At 34.9% G+C, this 26,636-nt stretch overlaps 3 protein-coding genes across 4 annotated transcripts; 2 read left to right on the plus strand and 1 right to left on the minus strand.

Moving 5' to 3' along the window:
• The first annotated feature begins 9,435 nt into the window (after positions 1–9,435).
• LOC132030658 (uncharacterized acetyltransferase At3g50280-like) lies at positions 9,436–11,390 on the plus strand. The gene is made up of 2 exons (XM_059420377.1): positions 9,436–10,547; positions 10,919–11,390. The coding sequence occupies exons 1-2, from the start codon at positions 9,665–9,667 to the stop codon at positions 11,377–11,379; spliced, it is 1,344 nt and encodes a 447-aa protein (XP_059276360.1). The 5' UTR covers positions 9,436–9,664; the 3' UTR covers positions 11,380–11,390.
• A 2,004-nt stretch (positions 11,391–13,394) lies between these two features.
• LOC132030664 (protein ENHANCED PSEUDOMONAS SUSCEPTIBILITY 1-like) lies at positions 13,395–16,694 on the plus strand. Its single transcript, XM_059420390.1, has 2 exons — positions 13,395–14,369; positions 16,148–16,694. Exons 1-2 carry the CDS (start codon positions 13,487–13,489, stop codon positions 16,594–16,596), a joined length of 1,332 nt encoding a protein of 443 aa, XP_059276373.1. The 5' UTR covers positions 13,395–13,486; the 3' UTR covers positions 16,597–16,694.
• An 8,223-nt stretch (positions 16,695–24,917) lies between these two features.
• On the minus strand, positions 24,918–26,636 carry LOC132030673 (protein ENHANCED PSEUDOMONAS SUSCEPTIBILITY 1-like). 2 transcript variants are annotated; one of them, XM_059420409.1, is made up of 3 exons: positions 25,710–26,636; positions 25,202–25,382; positions 24,949–25,082 (listed from the first exon to the last, which is right to left on the minus strand). In XM_059420409.1, the coding sequence occupies exons 1-3, from the start codon at positions 26,593–26,595 to the stop codon at positions 25,055–25,057; spliced, it is 1,095 nt and encodes a 364-aa protein (XP_059276392.1). In that variant the 5' UTR covers positions 26,596–26,636; the 3' UTR covers positions 24,949–25,054. The 2 variants fall into 2 exon arrangements, with proteins under 2 accessions (XP_059276384.1, XP_059276392.1); XM_059420401.1 differs by having other exon boundaries at positions 24,918–25,382.

The raw sequence follows: 26,636 nt of genomic DNA on the forward strand, positions 1-26,636 counted from the left end.
TGCTATGTTTTCAAGCTTACATACTTTGGGTAGAATTATATGGCTTCGTTGATATAATTATGTACTGAAAGCCACACTTTTCTATCCCAAAATTGTTTTAATAATTCACACGGAAACGTAAAACTATGGCTGCGAAAAGCTGGTCAAATAATATTTGATAAACAGAAACAATTTGAAACAAATCGATACTTTCAAAAGTAGACCAAGCTAAACCAAATCAACCTAAAAGACTGATATATTTTTTATTTGGCTTGGTCAGATAATTAAGATGAAAAATTGTGTGTTTAGTTCTACTATATTGAATGAAATGGACTTGGATTTCATGTAAAAAGAAGTGTTAAAAAGATCGAAACAATAAAACCGACATTTGTTTGGTTTATAAATTTGAGAAACAGACATAGATTTACACGAGAATCGAACCATGAATACCCTTACTTAAAAGCTAAAAAAACAATGAAATCAAATTTGGTTTAAGCAAAAGTCGAACCATGAGTAAGTTGATGCATTTTCTTTGTACCAAAAAAAAAAAAAAAAAAAAAAAAAAAAAAAAAAAGGAAAAAGTTGATGCATTATTCTTGAGAACTCCATTATGAACACCACAAAACCAGGCTAATCAGCAATCTTTTTCATTTTTTAATATCCCTATTCAAAGTTTGACCCACAATTGTACAACACACTTTAAGGCTGTCTACTTCTTCAACCAAACACTACGATAAAACTGTCCTGACTCTTAAATGGCATTGATTAGACAATCTTCATATCCATGAGTTTCGCTGAAAGGTCAAGTCTATGATGCATGTATTCTTCGTACAAACCATGATTGGAAGTTGTAAGTTTGCAACTTCTAAACTTCAAGAATTGAACTTCGATCATTGCTTTACCTTGCTTCCTCTTGTATCTCTATTAGCAGAGTAACTTTATTTACAAAGAGTTCAAAGGTCTAGTCAACTACTCCCTCCGATCCTAAATAACTCATGGTTTAGCTTCTAAAAATTGGTCCAAAATAATTGATGTTTCATAAAACTAAAAAGGTATTTAATTTTTTTCCCCAAAATTTGTTCTTGACACATTCCTAATTAAGTGTACAAATTTAATGATAATTATGTCAATCTAAAAAGAAAAGAAAATCATAATTAAAAGTATTTTAATCAAAATTCCTCTTAATTTTAGAAGTAAGTGAATTTACCAAACTTAAAACATCAATTATTTTGCACCGAGGGAGTATTGTCCTTAGCTCCTAGATTCTATACTCTTTGAGTGAATCAACATGACTAGATTTGAGTGTTCATCTTTTTTACTACTTCTGTTTTAATTTAGGGATAACTACACGACAGAGCAAACATATGCTCTTATTTACCCTAAATGGCTATAGTTTGTAGAAATTACGGCCCGTAGTTAAATTTTAATTTTAATTATAATATATAGCTTTTGGCATATCCTCCATCTCTTACGCCCCTGCCCGATGGCCCTTCTGCTGAAGTTCAAGATATGGAGATATGTTGATGGAAAGTATCATACTGTTGCAAGCAAGGAAGGTGATGCACCTTACATGGAAGAATTTAGCAATCAGATTTCTCCCTGTTTCATCGTCTAACCTTCTCCATTGAAGGCAACTGAGCAAACGACGGCGTTGTTGTCGGATCTGAGTATTTTTCCAAATCTGACCGGAAAACACAGTGTATTTTATTTTCCTGCATTCAGTATTTGAGTGTATTCGTTAATTTTTAGTGCAAAATTCAGTGTTTTGGGGTGTATTTTGAAGGATTTTATTTTATTTTTTATATACAATCTATTTTAAATATAATAAAGTGAATAAAGTATAAAAGTAGCTACAAATGAATATAGTTGAGTTGAATACATTTGACTTAATACAACTTTGTTGAATACATCGAAAGCTGACTTGAATACATCAAAATCTGAACTTGAATACAAAAATCGACTCGAATTTTCGAATTTTGAATACAATCTCTTACATGCGCGAATACAATCTACTGTAGCTACAAAATGTAATTAGCTAAAATGTAGCTATGCTACTTGTTTTACCCTCAAAAGTTTGCTGTTTATGTAACTTTCCCAATAATTTATGTGTTGTATTTTTCATTTTAGTCTGTTTAAAAAAGAAAACTACACAATTTTAGTATAATATCATAAGATTCAAAAGTCTTCCTTACTGATTTAAACTTCGTGTCTAGTCAAGTCAAAATACATAAATTGAAACAAAAGGAGTAATATTTATTAGATTTTGCTTTCTTTGAATAATTGAAATGGAGAGAGAAAAGTAAAATTAGTTAAATTATAATTTTTCGCAGCAATTAAATAGGTAGAAGGAATTGTTAAAAAATAATAATAATAAGGGAGGTAAACGTAATAAGATATGAATCATGATTTTCTCTATGTTTAAACCACAACAGATAGTATGGATATTGGGCTGACAACTTACACCTAACGCTTTATTAGGAGATGTATTTTGAAATGTGAATTCCTTGTCAATGAATCTCGAGTATATAAATGAGAAAGTTGCTATTGGGAATGGGTTTGTTTTACAATTCCAGATTGGTTGCACGTCAATCCAAGATCTTCAAAGAGTGTAATCTAATAGGTATCTATTGCAAATCTTAACAGCTTGGATATTTCCTACTGTATGTGTTGGTGAAATTACAACTGAAAGTATAATTATAATTGAAAAATAAAATGAAGAAATAAAAATATCTTCGGTTGATGCGCGGATATCTCGCTCTTTTTAAGGAGATTTAAGCTCACTGCAGCAAATCTTTACCGGTCCAGCAGTAATCTTTCTGACTTGTCCCCTCCAGAATACAACAGCCCGATCACTTCGTATAACTCAACAAACTCTGCACAAGATGTTGAGTCCAAAGCTCCACCAAAAAAGAACACCTTACTTCAACTAATAAACTCTCTTTTATTTTCCTCACTTTTTCAAGAGCTCTCCAATGTATATTTTTCTCTACACACATAAGGCAAGGATGAAAAACTATTTATAGTTGAAAAATTCATCCTTGAATTGATTGGATGAAAAGAGTGGATCAGTGGGGTAATAAAGTGGTGTGAATATGCAGTATAATGACTAGAAGGTTACAAATGAAATAAAGTAACCATTATGTGCCATTAACGTGCAGGAGTAATGTAATAGTGGTTATGAAATTTCAAAGGAACTTATGTCCACATGCATCCATTTACTCAAATGAGTAATTAGGGAAATAATGATCCTAACGTAAATGGGAAATGTTTCAGAGTTAGGAATGTACAATTGATGCACTTTAATATAATATAAATTAATATTAAAATGCTCTAAAGGTCCATCAATCCCCCACTCATTTTAATATTAAACAAGAGAGTTTATCAGTTGAAGGGAGACTATTATGCATAATGAAGGTGTGCTCTGCATTGAACCTCCACTTAGTAAAACAATAATCTTTACTCCCGAGTAGTGGTCTCGGACTTGAACTACAAGCCTAAGGAAATAAATAATTCTTGCTTGCACATAATAATCAAGGTGTTGACACGAGCTTTAACGACCGAGACATTACGGCCTTGTGCTATCCCGGTTTTCATGAGTGCTTTTGAGAAACGAGCCCATTCTTATAGAAGCGGCCTACTTCCACACTCACATGGGTGAAATCTGTCAAGGGGGCTTCTGTAACTTTAACACCCCACTCATACGAGCTACAAAATTTCATTAAGAGCTTAAAAACTCAACCTCCACATATTGTTACAGAATAATGCACTTACACCATAGGGAGCGAATAAATAAAAAGTGCATTTTCACAAGAAACCATCATATGATTTGTTTTTCCCATTGAATCTGGGTATAGGATCTCTAGTCCCCAAGTTGGGTTTCCTCATATATGACTCATGAATTTATGGACTTCAATCCCATCCCCCTCGATGTGCTCCAGACCCTTTCTTTTGCCAAGGCCTTGGTTAGTGAATCTGCAAGATTATCACAAGATTTGACATAATCAACGTTAATGGTACCAATTATCAAATATGATCTCACAGTATTGTGTTTTCTCCTTATAGGTCTGGATTTACCATTATAATAACGGTTTTGAATCTACCAATTGCAGCGGTGCTATCACAATGAATTAAAATAGGAGGAATTGGCTTTTCAAAATAAGGAATTTGAACTAATAAATCTCTTAACCAATTTGCTTCTACACTAGCTGAAGCTAAAGCATTTAGTTCAGCCTCCATGGTAGAGTCAGCAATAATAGTTTGCTTTTTTGATTTCCAACAAATAGCACCACCTACCAACGTAAAAATATAACCAGTGGTAGAACAGGAATCACCATATAAAGTGTTCCAATCTGCATCAGAAAAGCCTTCAAGTACAACAGGATATTTTTTATAAAACAAGCCATAAGGTTTTGTACCCACTAAATATTTCATAACTCCTGTTATGGCATGCCAATGTTCACTACCTGGCTTGCTTGTAGACCTACTAAGTACTGCAACTGCATAGGCAATATCAGGCCTAGTGCAATCAGTCACATATCTCAAACTTACAATTAAGCTAGCATTTTCCTTTTGATTTATCACATCATTTTCACTTTGAACAGGAAACAAGTGAACGTTTGAAAATAAAGGAGTTACAACATGCTTGCAATCAAGAAAGTTATATTTTTTCAAAATTTTCTCAACATAATGTGACTGGTCAAGGAAGATTCCATCACATGTTTTTGTAATTTTTATTCCAAGAATAAAATTTGCCTCACCAAGATCTTTCATATCAAAATGGCTTCTAAGAATATTTTTAGTTCCACCAATAACATTCATGTTAGAGCCAAAAATTAATAAATCATCAACATAGAGGCAAACAATAACATGTGAATTATTCCAAATGCACTTATCACACTCGTTTGTTTTAAAACTAGTTTCAATCATGCAGGAATCAAACTTCTCATGCCATTACTTTGGTGCCTGTTTCAAGCCATATAGGGATTTAGTAAGTTTACAAACTTTGCTTTCTTGGCCTACTTCAACAAAACCTTCGGGTTGTTCCATATAAATTTTCTCATTTAGGTCCCCATTTAAAAAAGCAGTTTTTACATCCATTTGGTGAGTATGCAAATAAAAAATTGCAGCAATAGCAATTTAAAGCCTTATGGATGTAATTCTAGTTACCGGAGAAAATGTATCAAAAAATTCTAGGCCTTCTAGTTATTTAAAACCATTAGCAACTAATCTAGCCTTATATTTATCAACAGAACCATCCGGTTTTAACTTTTTTTCTAAGGACCCATTTACACCCAATTGTTTTACAACCCGGTGGTAAATCAACTAACTTCCAAGTTTTATTGGAAATAAGTGATTCCATTTCATCATTTATAGCCTCTTTCCAAAAAATAGCATCATGTGAGGATAAAACTTCTTGTAAATTGAGAGTGTTATCTCCAACATTAAAAACATAAAAATCAGGACCAAAATCTTTTTCTACTCTAGCTCTTTTACTTCTTCTTAACTCAAAATCATCATATTCTTTATTTTTCAGAACAGACATAGAAGAACTAGGTAGTGATAAAATATTTTCTTCAGTCCTATGACCCCCACTATTTTTAGAATCAAATGGAAATTTATTTTCATGAAAAATAGCATCACTCGATTCTATTATTATATTATCTTCAAGACTAAAAAATCTATAGGCTGTACTACTTGAAGCATAACCAAGAAAAGCACAAGTAGTAACTTTTTTACCCAACTTAGAAATGTTGGAATCCATTAGCCTTACATAAGCAAGACAACCCCAAACTCTTAGATATCCCAAATTTGGCTTGTGACCTTTCCACAACTAAAATAGTGTTAATTTTGTCTTTTTATGAGGCACACGATTCAACACATAACAAGCAGTAAAAATAGGTTCACCCCAAAAATTTAGAGATGCACTTGACTCAATAAGCATGGCATTTGTTAACTCAACTAAAGTACGATTTTTCATTTCTGCTACACCATGAGATGCAGGAGAATAAGGTGGAGTAGTTTCATGAATTATTACCAATGATCTAACAAAAGAATCAAACTCATTAGACTCATATTCACGGCCTCTATCACTTCTAATTCTTTTTATTTTTCTACCAAACTGATTTTTAACTTCTTGGACATAAACTTTAAAATTTTGAAAAGTGATGAGCATCACTTTTATTTTTCATCAAGAAAACATATGTATACTTAGAGAAATCATCAATAAAAGTGATAAAATATCTATTTCCTCCACGAGTTAAAATTCCTCGAAGTTCACAAATATCAGTATGAATTAACTCTAACAATTCAGTTTTTCTTTCAAATTGAAAATGAGGCCTTTTTGTGATTTTAGCTTTACTACAAGCCTCACATTTTTTAAAATTCCTTTTAATCATTGGGATTAATCCTAAACTACTCATGATTCTCACATAACGATTATTAATATGACACAAACGAGCATGCCAAAAATTAGTAGAAGAAAGCATGTAAACAGAATTAGAAACTTTATTCATCTCAACATTCAACCTGAACATCTCATCACAAGCATACCCCTTTCCCACAAAGTACCTTTTTTCACTATTACATATTGATCAGACTCAATAAGTTGCTTGAAGCCTGCTTTATTAAGAAGAAAACTAGACATCAAATTTTTTCTGATGGAAGGAGTAAAAAGTACATCTTTTAATGTTAACACCCTTCCTGAGGTAAAGCTCAACTCGACATCTCCCTTTCCAAGCACTTGAGTAGTATGAGAATCACCAAGCATGATGGTGTTGGGCTCTTCAAATGGAGTATACACTTTGAACCAATCTTTGTCATAAAGACATGACGGTTTGCACGAGAATCGGCCCCACCATCCATCAACATTTTCAACCATATTTATACATTATCACCGCACAAATGGCTCTTCGGTAACGTTCGCCTGAGGTATAGGACCACATTTTCGAAACTTGCAAAATCGAGCAATATGCCCACCCTTGCCACAGACAAAGCATGGTCCTCCATTTTGTGCTTGGTTATTACCACCATTATTTTTCTTGGGAGGTCTACCATTATTTTTCTTGAATATTTTCTTCTTAAGCTTCATAGAGGTATTTTTGTTAGCATTAGGAGCAGCATTATTTGAAGTAATTAAATTTACCTTATTTGTGACGGGTTGTAAGTTGCTCTCTTCCGTTTGCAAAAGTGCATCTTGGCCCCTTGCCTCTTCTTCCATGCGGATTCGCATAATCAACGTCTCAAGTGAAGTTTCCTTTTGTTTGTGGCGCATAGTTTTTTGAAATTTCTTCCATGAAGGTGGAAGTTTATCTATTATGCCACAAACAATAAGGTTATTTCCAATTTTTATCTCCTCGGACCTTATCTCTCCAACGATCATTATAAAGTCTTGAGCTTGGTCTACCACTGATTTGTTGTCCACCATTTGGAAATGAAAAAATCTGCTAGCAGCATATTTTTTCAAGCAGATTTTTTCGCTCCAACCTCCTCGGGATCATATTTACTCTGCAATGCTTTCCAAATTTTCTTTGCAGTAGAGTAAGTTCTATCATAATAATCACAAAAATTATCTGATAGACAATTTAGTAGATAATACCAATACTTGTAAGAATCCTCATCGTACTTTTCAATTTTTTCTTGAAGAGAAATAAGTTCTTCATCATTCATGGAAGAGTTATCTACTTTGTTTGGATTCTTCTCAGTTAACACATAAGAGACATTGAGAAGACATAAGGTAGAAAAGTACTTTACCCTTCCATCTCTTAAAATGAGTACCGTCGAACCGAAATGGCTTGTTAAGATCTCCCACTTTGACATCCGCGGATTTTTCAATTGTAGCCATTTGAATCTCCTTAAAATTGTTGGTGAAATTACAACTGAAAGTACAATTACAATTGAAAATTAAAATGAAGAAATAAAAATATCTTCGGCTGAGGCGCGGATATCTCGCTCTCTTTAAGGAGATTCAAGCCCACTGCAGCAAATCTTTACCGGTCCAGCAGTAATCTTTCTGACTTGTCCCCTCCATGATACAATAGCGCTCGATCACTTCGTATAACTCAACAAACTCTGCACAAAATGTTGAGTCCAAAGCTCCACTGAAAAAGAACACCTTCCTTCAACTAATAAACTCCCTTTTATTTTCCTTACTTTTTCAAGAACTCTCCAATGCATATTTTTCTTTACACACATAAGGTAAGGATGAAAAACTATTTATAGTTGAAAAATTCATTCTTGAATTGATTGGATGAAAAGAGTGGATTAGTGGGGTATAAAGTGGTGTGAATATGGAGTATAATGACTAGAAGGTTACAAATGAAATAAAGTACTTACAAATGAAATAAAGTAACCATTATGTGCCATTAACGTGCAGGAGTAATGTAATAGTGGTTATGAAAATTTCAAAGGAACTTATGTCCACATTCATCCATTTACTCAAATGAGTAATTAGGGAAATAATGATCCTAACGTAAATGGGAAATGCTGCAGAGTTAGGAATGTACAATTGATGCACTTTAATATAATATAAATTAATATTAAAATGCTCTAAAGGTCGATCAGTATGGAGTACAAATTTTTGGTTTCTCTCATGATCGTCCTATGATACCCGCTTTGGTTCGACTACTTTTAAGTTGAGCCGAAAAATCTCACTTTATGAGTTAAGGGCTTCCATGAAAGCAACTCCATTTACATAAGTCGAACCCGAATATAACTCTACATGGAGGGGTATGGTAAATGAGAACATATATATGCAATGACATATGGGTTCATGTCGTCCCCCTAACAGTAAATATCAAATACTTTATTGTGTAGATGCTAAAATTGTGTGGGTCTCTTAGTGTTAATTTTGGTAGAAAATGTGATGCATCTATCTAAGATTTTTCCAGAAGAGAAGTAAATGGTCCCATTAGTTATATGTCTTTTAAATGTTTTAAATTATTAATTATGGTGACTTATAATACGTTTTACGTAGTTTTCAAATATGTAAATTTTATTTTGAAAATTTAAAGATTTTATGTTCAAATACACAATCAAAATTAAGATGTTTGACTCTCAAAAAGTGAAAAGTGTTAAACATTTTAGGACGGAGGGAGTAATGACTAGTTACGTCGAAGCAAGGACTTTGAATATAAGATGTTGTGCCATGGCGTGAATCTTACGTTGCCGGATAGCGACAAGCCGACACCGCACTCTCCAAAATGAATTTATAAATAAGTCCGGCTACTAAATAAAATAAAGAGGACAGCATGGTTGAAAAAGAAATACTAGAAACGTAAAAGTTTCCTATACCAAATGCACGTAATTTTAGATTCATTTAATTGTATCAGTGGGGGCCGTTCACAGTGCTGCATACTTGTGTACTGTCAACTTTAGAATAATATCCAATATGTGTATATTGACTAACAATATTTTTTATCGTGCAATCAAATACTTAAATATATGTAACATTCCCTTAGTGAAATTTTTGAACGAGCCTTTACTAAGAAATTTATGATGAAAAAACAAAATAAAAGACCATATCTCATTTTCTCCTTCCTTTGCTGATATAGAAGAGAGCACACTTTCCAAGTCATACAAGATTACTTAAAGAACCATTCATAACAAGTCCTGAAATTCTTTATATTGGTATCTTCCACTCCACTCTCAAAAGTCCTTCTTCTTCCTCAGAGCCATAATTTCCTAAGAGATGGAAGAAATTCAAGTCATCTCCACATGTTTAGTTGGTGCAGCATCAAATAATGAATCAATCTCAGACAACAACACCCCAAAAGTTTCTAAAATTGATATGACACCATGGGATTTACAGTTCCTCCTTCTTGACACTATCCAAAAAGGTCTCCTTTTCCACAAACCAAAAGAAAATAATACATCATTCATTGATCACTTGAAAATATCTCTTTCTCGCACTTTACACTTTTTTCCTCCGTTAGCTGGCCGTTTTTCAACCGTTAAAAACGACCGCGATGACACAGTTTCTTTCTTCATAAACTGTAACAATGCAGGCGTGGAATTCACCCATGCAGTTAGTCCAAAATTAACTGTTTCTACAATTCTTGATTCTAAACACGTACCGAAAATTGTTCACTCTCTTTTTCCATTGAACAATACTCGTAACTTCGAATGTGTTACTAAGCCTTTATTTGGTGTTCAAATAACTGAACTTGTTGATGGATATTTTATTGGATGTACTATGAGTCATAGCTTAGGTGATGGTACTTGTTTTTGGCATTTCTTGAATACTTGGTCTGAATTATCTCGTGGGTACGAAGTTATTTCCAAAAGTCCAGTTTTAGAACGTTATTTTCCCGAGAAAATGGATGTTCCAATTCATCTTCCCTTGAAGCTGGATGATGAAAAATTGTTTGAAAAATTTGAAGTTCCACCTTTGATGGAAAGGATTTTTCATCTTAGTAAGGAAAGTATAGGTAGGCTCAAGGGTAAAGCCAATTCTGAAATGGATGTTAAATCTATTTCTTCTTTGCAAGCATACTTGGCTCATCTGTGGCGCTCTGTTACTCGTTGTCGTAAGCTTGATGCTGAGCAAGAAGTCGTCCTCAGTGTTATCGTAGGTGAGTACACTTTTATTTACTTAATTATACGTTTTTAACATGCCTCTTATGAGCACTCTTAACAATGATATTCGAACTCACGAGTTATGACGTCTATTTATTGGATCAGGTTCATAGCATTTTCGTGATTCTTCAGTTATTGGTATATTTTAAGTTTAGTGCTTGTGATAGTTGGCTAAATGTAACTTTTAATTACTTGAAATGAACACTTTAAAAACCCTTCACTTATGAATACTTATATATTTTCAGAATTATTAAACGTTACACAGATAATTATGTTAAACATGTATTGTTACTTTATAATTGAGAGCAATATACTTTAAAATCATACAAATTGAGACATCAGGTATACTTAATTATGTTTTCAACAGGTGCGAGATCAAGGCTACATCCTCCTCTTCCAGAAGGGTACTTTGGGAATGCAGTTTATATCAAGCAAGTAAAGACAAGTGCAGGAGAGCTACTAAAAAATGGACTAGGATGGGCTGCAATGCAAATGAACAAGGTAGTTAGTTCACAGAACTCTGAAGAAGTGGTGAAAATGTATAAAAGTTGGGCTGAAAATCCAATTTTATTTACCAAGGGCTCAGGATTGTTGGGGAATACTAACTTGGGGATTAGTAGTTCTCCAAGGTATAATATTTATGGTACTGATTTTGGTTGGGGAAAACCAGTTGCTGTGAGGAGTGGGATGGCAAATAAAAGTGATGGGAAAATTACTTTATTTCCTGGTATAGAAGAAGGGAGTGTAGATATTGAAGTCTGCCTTTTGCCAGAGACTTTGCAAGCAATGGAGAATGATAAAGAATTCATGGAAGCTGTAACTAATTAATGTAACACTCTTTCTTTATGTGTCGTATAGTTAGCTTTCTCAAGAATACAGAAGGAAGATTTTTTTAAAACTAATGATCTTTCTATATTTATTGACTAGAAAAATAAAATTAAAGTTTAAATTTTTCATTTTATCTTTTATATGTTGAAAATGATGTCCATTTATATTGATAATCACAAAAAAATTTACAACTTATTTTAGATTGTAAGCTTCACATAATTGGGACAGAGGAAATATTAAGGATCATTTATGTGTCGTATTTCATTGGAACAAGTATTCATCCCTACAGATGTCAAATAAAGCTTCATTGCTCATTGATCGAGTCAAATAGGCTCATAGTTTGTCTCAGTACAGGAAGGAAGATTTTTTAAACTAATGATCTTAAACTTGTCGTCATATTTATGTGACTATAAAAGTTTCTCGTTAAAAATAAAATGAGAAATTTAAAGTTGTATTATTCCAAATATAAGATATTTCATTCTTTTTTAAGCGAATTAAGAAAATATATCATATAATTAAGTTGAAAAGGAGGGAGAAACTAAAGCAAAAAATGTCGAATGATACTCCACATATTGACATCCGATTCAACCTAGTAATAAGCAATCTGGCAAAAGCAAAAAAAATATTTCTTAATAAATCGACAACTAGTTGTTCGACGTTAATTTTAGGCTAATCTCAGACTTCAGTCAATCCCTTCCACTACTAAAAAAACAACAATTTTCGACCTCAAAAATTCGATCTCAATTGAGATAAAAAAAAATTCGATTTCATGAGGTCGAAATTTTCAGTTTTTATTTTTTATTTTCATAGTATTTCGACCACACGAGGTCGGTTAATTAATGGGAAAATATAATTTCGACCTCATGAGGTCGAAACTATTTTTTTGTACAAATAATAAATGGAAAAAAATTATTTTATACAAAATTTAATTATATAAATATAAATAATTAATTAAAAAATGAAAATTTTCGACCTCATGAGGTCGAAAAGATATTGGTCAAAAAAATTCCTATATTTTTAGTAGTGTTCGTGCTTCAAACCAATCAATCGATCGATCAAGAAGCTATCTCCACGACCCTATTGAATATTTTCCAAATTAGACTTATTACAAGCTGTCTCATGTCATTGTAAGTCATTTTAATCAAAGAATTAAAAGAACTATTATAGATTATCAGTGCACCCCAAAAATGGAACTCTTTAAGAGCCTGTTTGGATGAGCTTAAAAAAAGTTAAGCCCAAATTTAGTAAAACAAACGTGCCTTACAACTTATTTTTTTTTGAGTTTATTTTAAGACAAAAAATGACTTATAAATATATTGTGACAAGATTGATTAGTTTCAAACACTCAAAACACTCAAAAAAACTGAAACTTATAAACTAAGCCAAACGGGCTCTAAAATAGGTTTCTCTTTTGAATTAGGACCAGGTTAGTTGTCGAAAATCGAAAAAGAAATATAACTACTCCTATGAAAAAGGAATTCAATTTTGACATAAAATCTTGTGCCATGTAGTGAATCTTACTCTGCCGTGTAGCGACAAGCCAACAGCCCACTCTCCAAAATGAATTCATAAATAAGTAAATAAAATAAAGAGGACAGCATGGGAGAAATGACAGTATAAACGTAAAAGTAAGTTTCCTATTCCAATTGCACGTGAACTAAATTCAGTTCTTGTATCCTTGACCCTTGCATAGTGCTGCAGTTTACTGTCAACTTTCGAATATTTCCCTCAGACTTAAAGAGTTCCGGACATGATACATTCAAATTTCTTTATAACAACGTCATTTATTTGGATATTTATTTAGCTGTTTTAGCTAGATCTAGTTATAGAAAACATATAATGGAAGTCACTTGATGTAATAGTGAAATATTGGTATAGAAGATGACGGTTATAGAGAAATCTGACGGTATTCTTTTACCCACTGTTATGGGCATAATGAGAACCTAACCACTTTATCTTTAATTTAAATACTCTTTAAATATAATTAAAAGATTTATAATAAGAAGCGCTTCTCTTTAATGACATACTTGTTATCTTCTAATAGTTTTTTGGAATCACAAATCTCTTCCATTTCACTTCCAAAACCCCTTCTCCTTATTGCTCACAGATGGAGGAAATTCAAATCATCTCCACCTGTTTAGTTGGAGCAACAACAAATGAATCAATCTCAGACAACAACACCCCTAAAATTTCTAAAATTGATATGACACCATGGGATTTACAATTCCTCCTCCTTGACACAATCCAAAAAGGTCTCCTTTTTCGCAAACCAATTATAGAAAATAATACATCATTCATTGACCACTTGATAACATCTCTTTCTCGCACTTTGCACTTTTTTCCTCCGTTAGCCGGCCGTTTCTCCACCGTTAAAAACGCTAACGATGACACAGTTTCTTTCTTCATAAACTGTAACAACAACGGAGTAGAATTCACCCACGCCGTTAGTCCAAAATTAAATGTTTCTACAATTCTTGATTCCACACACGTACCACTTATTGTTCACCATCTTTTTCCACTCAATAATGTTCGTAATTTCGAATGTGTTACTAAGCCTTTACTTGGTGTACAAGTAACAGAACTTGTTGATGGTTATTTTATTGGGTGCAGTATGAGTCATAGCTTAGGAGATGGGGATTGTTTTTGGCATTTCTTGAACTCTTGGTCCGAAATTTCTCGTGGGTACGAAGTTATTTCCAAGTTCCCGGTTTTAGAACGTTATTTTCCCGAGAAAATGGATATTCCAATACATCTTCCCCTAAAGCTGGATGATGAAAAATTGTTTCAAGTTATTGAAACTCCACCTTTGATGGAGAGGATATTTCATCTTAGTAAAGAAAGTATAGCTAAACTCAAAGAAAAAGCAAATTCCGAAATGGGTGTTAAATCCATTTCTTCTTTGCAAGCTTACTTGGCTCATCTATGGCGCTCTCTTACTCGTTGTCGTAACATTGATGCTGAGGAAGAAATCGTCATCAACCTTGTCATTGGTGAGTGTACTTTTAATTATTTAATTATATCTACCAACGTGTTTCCTACGTGTCTTTTACACTTATTGGTGAGATTCAATCGTCGTTTGTTCTGATACCATAATAATTTATTTGTGTGACCACATCACCACATCATTTAAAAATTTAAATTGTTAGAAAAAAAACACTTCTGATTACTTCATTATGTCTTTCACACGTCGCATCACGTGCGTGCAGGTTTGTCCATTTTTTTTTTCTTTTTCAAGTGCACGTAAGTTCTTTTTTATGACCAATGTCTACAGTTAGACTTGAGTCCAGGATTTTTGCCCGTTGTGAGACCATATCGAATCCGTTGATCATGTCATCTAAAAGTTTAAGCTATTAGAGATAATATTTGATTGGATATAGTCTTAGAGCCAGTTTGAATTGGCTTATTTTTAAGCCAAAATAGCTTTTAAGCACTTGTAGTGTTTGCGAAAAATAAAAAAGTGCTTTTAAGAATTTGTTTTTAAGCCAAAATGACAAAAATAAGCCATAAGCCCATCCGTATGGGCTCTTAGAGAGAAAGAAATACATTTGAACTTTATGGTCTAAAATAAGCAGGGCCGGATACCATAACACATTTGTGTGACTATAAATCATTTCATTAGAGTAAACTAAAAAGTTTAAATTTATATTATTTCTATAAGTGATGGGTTCGAGCCGTGGAAGCAGCCACTGATGCTTGCATTAGGATAATTGTTGTCTACATCACACCCCTTAGAGTGCGGCCCTTCCCGGGACCCTGCTAATATGGGATGCTCTGTGCACTAGACTGCTATTAGAATTGTATGTCATTGTTTCTGGAACAGACTAAAAATACAATATTACATAAATTCATCTTTGATGGAGAGAATTGTTTCAAGTAATTGAAACTCCACCTTTGATGGAGACAATATTTCATCTTAGTAAAGAAAGTATAGCTAAACTCAAAGCAAAAGCAAATGCTGAAATGGTGTTAAGTCCATTTCTTCCTTGCAAGCTTACTTGGCTCATCTATGGCGCTCTCTTACTCGTTGTCGTAATATTGATGCTGAGAAAGAAGTCGTCATCAACCTGGTCATAGGTGATTACACTTTTAATTATTTAATTATATTTTCAACGTATTAATGCGTCTTTTTTCACGTGTCGGTGAGATTCAAAATCATCATCTATTTGTTCTGATACCATAATAATGTGTGACCACCACATTTAAAAATTTAAATTGTTAAAGAATAAATATACTTCTAATTATTTCATTATGTCTTTTACACGTCGTATCACGTGCGTGCAGGTTTGACTTTTTTTTTTCCTAAGTACATGCAAGTTCTTTTTAATAATTGGTGGAGTTAGACTTAAGTCCAGGATATTTGTCCGTTGTGAGACCATATCGAATCGTGTGATCATATCATCTTAAAGTTTAAGCTATTAGAGATAATATTTGATTGGATATAGTCTTAGAGAGAGAAATACTTTTGAACCTTATGGTCTATAATAAGCAAGGCCGGACACCATAACATATTTATGTCGCTATACATCATCAAATTGGAGTAAACTAAAAAGTTTAAATTATTTCTATAGGTCACGGGTTCGAGCTGTGAAAGCAGCCACTAATGCTTGTATTAAGGTAGACCGTATACATCACACCCCTTGTGATGCGGCCCTTCCCAAAGGCACCAAATTGCCCTTATTATAATTGTCTGTCATTCTTCCCCGGTGAGACTAAAAAGAAAATAATATTGCATAAATTGCGAAGGAGTACTTAATTATGTCTACAACAGGTGCAAGACCAAGGCTAAATCCTCCTCTCCCAGAAGAGTATTTCGGAAATGCAGCTCATATCAAGCAAGTCAAGACAACTGCAGGGGAGCTACTCAAAAATGGACTAGGATGGGCTGCAATGCAAATGAACAAGGCAGTTAGCTCACAAAACTCTGAAGAAGTGATGAAATTCTATAATTGGTGGGCAGAAAATCCAGTTTTATTCTCTAGGGGCTCAGTATTTAGATTTGGCATTAGTAGTTCTCCAAGGTATAATATTTATGGTACTGATTTTGGATGGGGAAAACCAATTGCTGTGAGGAGTGGGATGGCAATGAAAAATAATGGGAAGGTTACTTTATTTCCTGGTGCAAAAGAAGGAAGTGTAGATATTGAAGTCTGCCTTTCACCAGAGACTTTGCAAGCCATGGAAAATGATCAAGAATTCATGGATGCTGTAACTAATTAAGACTTGAGACTTCTTTAGTTATCAGGATCATTTTTCTGTGTTGTATTGCATTGGTTAATCAGGAATAAGTATTTTTTAATATACTTAGGTGGACTCTAAGGGTGTTTTAATGTGTTTTCCAGAGAAACTTGGAACTTCAAATTTTTCAAACAATTTTTCATCATCCAGCTTTACGGAAGGTGAATTCAAAGATTCATTTTCTCGGGAAAATAACGTTCTAAAACTGGGAACTTGGAAATAACTTCATACCCACGAGAATTTGAGACCAAGAATTGAAAAAATGCCAAAAAGAAGTCCCATCTACTAAGCTATGATTCATAGTGCACCCAATAAAGTACCCATCAACAAGTCCTGTTATTTGAACACCAAATAAAGGCTTAGTAACAAATTCGAAATTAATAATATTACTGAGTGGAAAAAGATAATGACAATAAGTGGTACGTGTGTAGAATCAAGAATTGCAAATACAGTTATTTTTGGACCAACAGCATGGGTGAATTCTGTTGGGGATTTTAAGATGTGCCTGAGAAATGAGAAAAGACACCTTTTAGATTGTATCAAAAAGGTATCTTTTGGATTGCACCTCTCTATCTAACCCTTTCATTGTATATGAGTTCATAGGGAAAATTTTATCCCTCTTCTTTGCATTGTTTTTCCAAAACAAACATAAGTCTCAAGTGTGATTTGCTCTGCCATTTGAGTTCGTCGAAGTTCTGTAAATTGAAGTATCGCGTTTACAGAGTAGTTTTCTGTTCAATTGGAGGAATTAATCTGTATACCTTAGGCAACAATGAGGGGATTAAATCCTTAAGGACACACAAGAAACTTGTGGGTTTAGAATATTATTTTCTCGTCTTTTTGGTTCTAACATCTATTTTTTCTTTTCCTATTTCGAACATGGGTACTAACAAGCTAAGCTTAAGGAACTTAATAAGAATACAAAACAATTCTGCTACTAATTCACCGTTAATTACATTCGAGTGAGTATTTTGAGTTTTTATTATTGGTATATGTTCGGGATCCATAAGGTTGTGAAATGTTTGAGACAATTGTTAACAGGCAAATTTTGACTTGAAATTGATAAAGAAATGAAAATAATGAGATGAATGTAGAGAGAGAATTTTCACTTCATTGATTGGAAAAAGAAAAATATAAAAATGTTACGTATGCATCTTTACAAATGATGTGGACCGTGTATTTATTTTGACCGGAAAACTTACTCGGTCAACTAACAAAGATCGACCCAATAAGTATATACAATGATAAATATAATACAAGTCGACCCCGAATGACTAGGCCCAAATATCTAATGTGTAATTGAATTCTAACAATATCTAACTATGTGATTGAACTCTAACACCCCCCCGCAAGTTGGAGGGTGGTGGCACAACCCCCAACTTGGCAAGATGTAGATGATGAGCAGCACCAGGCAAGCTTTTGGTAAGCACATCAGCAAGTTGAGTGGAGGTTGATGTGTGATGCAGAGAGATCAATCCATCAGTGAGATTGTGTCTAACAAAGTGACAATCCAGTTCGATGTGCTTAGTACGCTCATGAAATACCATATTCTTGGCAATGTGAATGGCAGCACGTTGTCACAAAACACAGCAACAGGACAAGTAACAGGAAAGCCAAAATCAGATAATAGCCTTGCCAACCATGTGAGTTGACCGCGCTTCGCTCAATGATCCGAACTCGGCTTAGATAGGATAAAGATACCACAGGTTGCTTTTTCGATTTCCAGCATATCAAACTACCACCAAGAATTATACAAAACCCAGTCAAAGACCTTCTGCAATCAGGACAGCCCCCCCAGTCACTATCACAAAACACTTGAAGAGATATATCACAGTCATTAGTGAAAAATAGTCCATGATCAGAGGTCCTTCTGAGGTATCTCAGTAAATGAAGAGTAGCTTTCATGTGGGGAATACAAGGGAGTTGCATAAAGCGGCTGGTGTTGGGACGATAAAGCGAAGTCCGGTCGAGTGTGGGTAAGAAAATTCAACTTGCCCTGAGACTTCTATAAACTTCGGGGTTAGGTAAAGGAGTACCCAACCCGCCTTTAAGTTTTTCATGTAACTCCAAGGGGCAGACTACAGGAGAAGAGGCATCAGAGTGGACCTCCTTAAGCAGATCAAGCACAAATTTTCTCTGATGAAGCAGAACCCCAGATGGAGTATATAATACTTCTATACCAAGGAAGTAATTAAGCAGACCCAAGTCCTTAATTTTGAACTGGTCATGGAGGAATGATTTTAGGGCAGAAATCTCACCAGAATCAGTACCAATCAAGACAATGTCATCCACATAAACAGCCAAGATTACTAATGAGTCCCCAGATCCTCTTGTGAACAATGAGTAATCATTAAGTGAGTGGGAGTAACCCCTAGTTTGAAGAGCCTGAGACAGCTTGGCATACCATTGCCTTGATGCCTGTCTCAGCCCATAAAGGGATTTTTGAAGCTTGCAAACTAAAGGAGCAGAGGAAGAGGTAGAATCAGGAACTGAGAGACCAGGAGGGAGTTTCATAAACACCTCTTCATCCAAATCACCATGTAGAAAGGCATTATTGACATCCAACTGATAAAGGGGCCATTGTTGCTTTACAGCAACAGCAACAGGAGTTTTAATGGTGGACATTTTGACAACAGGAGAGAAGGTCTCATGGAAATCAATCCCCTCAACCTGAGTGTCCCCTCTAACTACCAACCTAGCTTTATATCTTTCAATACTCCCATCAGCTTTATACTTAACCTTATACACCCACTTGCACCCAATAGGCTTTTTACCATGAAGCAGTTCCACTATATCCCAGGTAGAGTTGGCCTCTAAGGCTTCAAACTCCTTTCTCATGGCATCCTGCCACTTAGGAACAACAACAACTTGAGAATAAGTGAAAGATTTAAAACGGTGAGTGGCGGGGATAGGAGAGAATCGACGGGGATTTGAATTGGAGTTAGAGTCGACAAATATAGCCACATGTAGGTAAAGCGGTCGATCAACTTGGATTCGGTGGAGACTCTAGGTGCAATGGGTGGAACATGAGGAGAAGAAGGGGTTGGGTCAAGAGGCGAAGACTATACTGGTGAGGAAGAAGAAGAAGGTGCAGAAGTAGGAGGACAAGGGAGTGGAAGAATGTAGGAAGTGGAGTAGGATCATCAAAACAGGCTGGAGGAGAAAATGTGGAAGGAGATAATGAACCAGTTGGAGAAGTACTATATGGAAATATGTGTTCATGAAAGATGACATCCCTGGATATAAAATAGGATTTAGTGAGGAGATTATAGAGCTTGAAACCCTTCTTGGCAAAAGGGTAGCCTATAAAAATGCAGGAAGTAGCATTAGGGTGAAATTTATCTTGATGTAGTTTAGGAACAGTGGAATAGCACAAACATCCAAAAGCCTTAAGATGATCATAGGATGGGGATGTGCCATATAGAAGTTCAAAAGGGGTCTTATTGTTAAGTAGAGGAGAAGGGAATCTATTAATGAGGTATGTGGCTGTAAGAATACAATCCCTCCAGAATTTAAGAGGAAGATGAGACTGAAATAGTAGAGCTCTAGCAGTATCCAATAGGTGCCTATGCTTCTTCTCCACAACCCCATTTTGTTGAGGGGTGTGTGGGCAGGAAGTTTGGTGGATAATGCCATGATCAGAGAAGAACTGAGATCCAGAAGTGCTGGAACCTAACTCCAGAGCATTGTCACTTCTAACTATCTGAACCTTGGTGTGAAACTGAGTGGATATCGTCCTGAGAAAAGCCTTAAGGATGGTAAAAGACTTGTTTTTGGCTCCTAATAAGTGTGTCCAGGTGGCTCTAGTGTGGTCATCAACAATTGTAAGAAAATATCTGGACCCATCATAAGTGGAAGTGTTATATGGACCCCAGGTATCAATCAACTATAAGGCGAAAAGGTGCGATGCTGTTAATAGAGCTATCGGGGAAAAGACAACCTAGGCCCCATTTGGCTAGAGGACAAATGGGACAGTCAAAGGACTGCTTAGGAGGGAACTGGGATCTAATGGGTGAAATAGATTTCATTTTAGAGAAAGGTAAATGACCAAGTCTATAATGCCAAACAACATCAGTCTTATTCATATTTACATTGGTAATTACATCAGTAGCATGAGAATCAGTACAAACATTTGCATGCATACTAGGAACATTAAGAACAGAACCAGGAATTGTAGAAAGACTGTCTTCAAAAAAAGAAAAAGATGAAGTATTTACAGAGGAAGACTCATATGAAAATGCAGCAGGAAGATGGCATAGCTTGTACAAGCCACTATCAGCCCTACCAAGTACCACTGGCTTCTTCAGAGAAGGGCTCTGTAAAGTACATGCAGTATTGGTAAAGTTAACAGAATGACCAGGTTTGACAACAAGTCTATACACAGATATAAGGTTGTGCTTGAAACTAGGAATGTAGAGGACATTATGAAGCACAAGGTCAGGAAACAGAGTTAAGGATCCAACATTTGTAACCTTAACTTTGTATCCATTTGGAAGGGACACTAAGTATGGCACATGTAGAGTTTGTAGGTTAAAAAGCAAAGATTTATCAGATGTCATGTGATCAGAGGCACCAGAATCTATGATCCATATAGTATTTTCTATCTTGGTAAGTAAACAAGTTCTGAACCTATCCTTATCAGGCAGCAACTTACCAGCAAAATTTAGGATCCTAGGAAATTGGAAGGTGAAGAATTTGAGATGTGAGTCTGTTGCCGGCGAGGACGATGGATTTTAGAATGTTGTTCACAGGGTGAGACCGGGCAATACGAGGCACAGAGTCGATCCTCCAAGATCCGTGAGAACAACTAGATCCCCCAGAATTATCATGAAAGGTGCCAAGTTCAACATGAGCAGCTGACTTTCTAGGACCATTGGTCTTAGTGAATTTGAAATTAGGAGGGAAACCAGGCCTATGGCAAGACATCAATACTATGTCCAGGCCTCTTGCAGTACTTGCATATGAGAGAGGATTTCTGAGAGTCAAAGTTTACTTTGGAAGGGAAATGTGGCCTAGATGGTCCAGGGTAAGAGGATGATGAACCAGGGTAATTTGTAAAGGTAGATGCACCAGCATGGAAAGAAGCAGAACCTGATGAAAACTGAGAAGTACTAGATATATGTCTCTGCTTCTCATCAGCCAAGAGGATGCTGTATACAGTACTTACAGTTGGAAGAGGTTTCATCATTAGTATGTTGCTCCTAACTTGAATGTATGTGTCATTAAGACCCATGAGGAATTGGTAAACCTTTTGTTCATCATCACTCTTCTTGCTTCCCCCACAAGAACAATGACTGATGGAAATAGAACCAATCTCATCCCATAGCTGTTTGATTTTATTGAAGTAGGATGCTATGTCTAAAGGACCCTGGGAAATGCGGGATAATTCCTTCTTAAGTTCAAAAACTCTACCCCCGTACGCGACCATAGTTTCCTCAGTTCACCCCAAATATCTTTAGCCAATTACGAGTATTCTACAACGGGCTATGTCCTTCTGAAGAGAATTTATTAGCCACGAGACCACTAAGTCATTGCAACGTTGCCACTGGCTTGCCAAGGGTGAAGTCTCAGGTGGTCTATCAGAGATATTCTTGATAAAGTCAAGCTTATTGCGCACAGACAAGGCAACTAAGATGGTTCTTCACCAACTACTATACCCATTGCCATCGAAGGGAACTGGTACTAAAGATGAACCTAACACATCAGAGGGGTGAACATATAGGGGATGATAGGGATGCGTATAATCATCGGGGTGAAAGGAAGTACGAGAAACAGGTGTAGAATCAGATAAAGGCACGGAGGAAACCCCGCTGGTAGCAAGAGGCTCGGTGCCGTTTGTCATGATAGTCAAAACAAGGAATCAACAAATTGCACACCGCAGATATCTAAAAACCAACAACTATCCACGAATCGAAAGCTATTCACCAATCAAGTAATCAGTAGCAAGACAAACAAAGTGTGAGTCGAGAAATTTACCGATTGTAAGCTGAACCAAACGAAAACCTAACCTCGAGAACAGATTCGAAATACGAAACCACCGATCGAGGGGCAACGCACCAATACTAACTCTCAAATTTGGAGATTTGACCGATTTTGAGCAGGAACAATCTCAAAATTTGCGGAAAATAACCAAACAGAATCCAAAATTACCAAACTTTCACAGAAAAAATCACAAAAAAATGATCGAGGGTAATATCGGACCACTTGTAATCACTAGATCTATCAAGATCTAGGCTCTGATACCATGTTAACAGACGAATTTTGACTTGAAATTGATAAAGAAATGAAAATAATGAGATGAATGTAGAGAGAGAATTTTCACTTCATTGATTGGAAAAAGAAAAATATCTGGAATGTTCCGTCTGTCTTTACAAATGATATGGACCGTGTATTTATTTTGACCCGGAAAACTTACTCAGTCCAACTAACAAAGACTGACCCAATAAGTATATACAATGATAAATATAATACAAGTCAGCCCAGAATGACTAGGCCCAAATATCTAATGTGTAATTGAATTCTAACAATATCTAACTATGTGATTGAACTCTAACAACAATCTCATGATGAAACATTTCTATGATTCTACCTCTTAGTAATATTTCCTTTGGATCTCCAATTTTAATCCTGCCACAACAACTATTAATTTTTTTTCTTTCCTATCCATATGTTGTGACAGTTGAAATGGACGTTGTCTGGTAATAGTTTGTTAGCTTAATGGACAAGGGTAACATTTGTTGTCTGGAGCACGTGTTAACAGTATACACAACATTGAAAGAAACCAGAAAATTGTTTCTAACATGGAAAAACAAAATGACAGTTGAATTTGAATCAGAAGAAAAATTGGCACTGTAATTACCAATTACATATTAATGTCTTCATGGCTTTGAAATTTCAATAGATTTGGACCAAAGGATTTATTGCTGACTTTGCTGGATCAAAGAAAAGTCATATTAAATTGATTTGGGTGATAAGATTTGACTCGGTTTGAAGATATAGAAACTTCACCGAGTAAATATCTGGGAAAAGTATGCTTTATGTCTATTTTTTGAAAATATTTATGTCACGTAACCCATACTTTGTGTATAAACACCCGATTAGCTCATATTTGTGTATAAACACCTTTATACACTATTATACACAGAGTCAAATCCAAGATTTCAAGAGGATGGGTGCACCATTACTTAAAATTTATAGTGAAAAGGGAAACACCTTTAAATATTATAAAAGAAAAGAAGAAGCAATAGTCAAGTTCAACCCCGAGACCTTAAGGAAGTAATCCCAACACTTAAACACTGCTCCACTCAATCTCTTTTGACCATGGGTTTCTTCAGATAATAATACATATATTTTAAGAATTATACACATAATATATCGAGTTTTGTCGGATAATCATGAGTTCACATGACCCATATTTTTATACATAAAACCGCCCTGATTATACACTTTATACAAGGTTGATACATTATGTATAATGTTGTATACATTTTATGTTGGACTACGTGGCATAAATATTTTTAAAAGCTGTATATTTTAGAAAATATCTCTTCTTTGTAATTACAAGTGTAGGACTATTTTAAAAGTAAAAATTAAGTAGATTGCTAACAGCTAACCTATGCAAGCAAAACCAATAAATAGGTAACAATGTGCATGCCTTTAATCCATCCTCACATTCACAACCCCTGACTCATTACAGACTCAATCAATGAGCAATGAAGCTCTATTTATGTTTATATCTTTAGGGATGAATACTTATCTTTCTTATTTTTAATTCCAGAGTATTTAGTACTGATTAACCAAAGCAAATAAGAGCAATACAACACAGAAAATAGCCTCTTTGCCATGCTTTTAAAAAGCCAAAAGTGTTTATTTTCTAAAAAGGTACCTATTTATAAAGTTGAGGTATTAATTCAAGCTTTTAGGAAAAAAAATAAGTACTTTTGAAGCTGCATAAAGTAACTTTTCCATAGAAACTTAAAACCTTAACCAAACACAAATTGATATTCTAATATTATCAATAGCTATGTTGCTTCGGCTTTCCAAAAATGTTGTCGCACCGGTGTCGAATTCTCCAAAAAATGCACTTCTTTTAGAGAATCTCACACGCACCTATCGATATTTTTTAAGAGTTCAAGCGGCTTAGGTCAAAAAGATTGTTCAAATTGATAAGTCAAACAAAAACTGTTATTTCCAAAATACTTTTTCAAAACACACTTCTAATAAAAAGTACATCTAAAAAATAAACAGATTTTGAAAATTTGATCAAACAGACCGGGAGTCTTAAGTCTTAGTAACAGACCGGGAGTCTTAAGTCTTAGTTACAGCTTCCATAAATTCTTGATCATTCTCCATTGCTTGTAAAATCTCTGGCAAAATGCAAACTTCAATATCCACACTCCCTTCTTCTATACCAGGAAATAAAGTAATCTTCCCATCACTTTTATTTCCCATCCCACTCCTCACTGCAACTGGTTTTCCCCAACCAAAATCAGTACCATAAATATTATATCTTGGTGAACTGCTAATTCTTAATTTACTCCCCACAAATACTGAGTTCTTAGTGAATAAAATTGGATTTTCAACCCACCCTTTGTACATTTTCACCACTTCGTCAGAGTTTTGTGAGATAACTGTCTTGTTCATTTGCATTGCAGCCCATCCTAGTCCATTTTCTAGTAGCTCTTCTGCAGTTGTCTTGACTTGCTTGGCATGAATTGCATTTCCAAAATAGCCTTCTGGAAGAGGAGGATTTAGCCTTGATCTCGCACCTATTGAAAACAAAATTAAGTATTCCTTCTGTCTCAATTGATACGATACTATTTTCTTTTTAGTCAAAGGCGAATTCAAAATTTAAAGTTTATGAATTCTTACAATGACTTTAAATTTCAAAAGGCTTCATTTCCTTTTAAAGCTTTTGTGTCTGAAATCGGTGGTGCTAATATAAATTAGGACGGGGAGAGAGATTACTACCTCTACCTAATTTATGTGAAACGTTTGACTAGACACGAAATTTAGAATGAAAGGAAGACTTTTAAAATTTATGATCTAAAATAAGACATACAAAAACATAATTAAACATTAAAAAATACACTCACCTATGATAAGGTTAATGATGACTTCTTCCTTAGCATCAAGATTACGACAACGAGTAACAGAGCGCCATAGATGAGCCAAGTAAGCTTGTAAAGAAGAAATCGATTTAACACCCATTTCATAATTTGCTTTTGCTTTGAGTTTAGCTATACTTTCTTTACTAAGATGAAAAATCCTCTCCATCAAAGTTGGAACTTCAAATACTTCAAACAATTTTTCATCATCTAGCTTTAAGGGAAGATGAATTGGAAGATTCATTTTCTCGGGAAAATAACGTTGTAAAACTGGGAACTTGGAAATAACTTCGTACCCACGAGATATTTCAGACCAAGAATTCAAGAAATGCCAAAAACAAGTACCATCTGCTAAGCTATGACTCATACTGCACCCGATAAAGTAACCATCAACTAGCTCAGTTACTTGTACACCAAATAAAGGCTTAGTAACACATTCGAAATTACGAACCTTATTGAGTGGAAAAAGATGGTGAACAATAAGTGGTACGTGTGTAGAATCAAGAATTGTAGAAACAGTTAATTTTGGACTAACTGCGTGGGTGAATTCCACGCCAGCGTTGTTACAATTGATGAAGAAAGAAACTGTATCGTTGGCGTTTTTAACGGTGGAGAAACGGCCAGATAATGGAGGAAAAAAGTGTAAAGTGCTAGAAAGTGATTTTTTTAAATGTTCAATGAATGATGATTTGGGAATAATTTCTTCTTTTGGTTTGCAGAAAAGGAGACCTTTTTGGATAGTGTCATGAAGGAGGAATCGTAAATCCCATGGTGTCATATCAATTTTAGAAACTTTTGGGGTGTTTTTGTCAAAGATTGATTCATTTGATGTTGCTTCAACTAAACATGTGGAGATGATTTGAACTTCTTCCATCTCTAAGGAAAGGTCATGAGGAAGAAGGAGAAGGGGTTTTG

The sequence above is a fragment of the Lycium ferocissimum genome, chromosome 1 (genome assembly GCF_029784015.1).
Source record: "Lycium ferocissimum isolate CSIRO_LF1 chromosome 1, AGI_CSIRO_Lferr_CH_V1, whole genome shotgun sequence".
Taxonomy (NCBI): Eukaryota; Viridiplantae; Streptophyta; class Magnoliopsida; order Solanales; family Solanaceae; genus Lycium; species Lycium ferocissimum.

Coding starts and splice junctions, on each gene's coding strand:
- LOC132030658 (XM_059420377.1), top strand. CDS start 9,665: ATGGAAGAAATTCAAGTCATCTCCACATGTTTAGTTGGTGCAGCATCA. Junction 10,548..10,918: donor CGTCCTCAGTGTTATCGTAG/GTGAGTACACTT, acceptor TGTTTTCAACAG/GTGCGAGATCAAGGCTACAT.
- LOC132030664 (XM_059420390.1), top strand. CDS start 13,487: ATGGAGGAAATTCAAATCATCTCCACCTGTTTAGTTGGAGCAACAACA. Junction 14,370..16,147: donor CGTCATCAACCTTGTCATTG/GTGAGTGTACTT, acceptor TGTCTACAACAG/GTGCAAGACCAAGGCTAAAT.
- LOC132030673 (XM_059420401.1), bottom strand. CDS start 26,595: ATGGAAGAAGTTCAAATCATCTCCACATGTTTAGTTGAAGCAACATCA. Junction 25,383..25,709: donor CATCATTAACCTTATCATAG/GTGAGTGTATTT, acceptor TGTTTTCAATAG/GTGCGAGATCAAGGCTAAAT.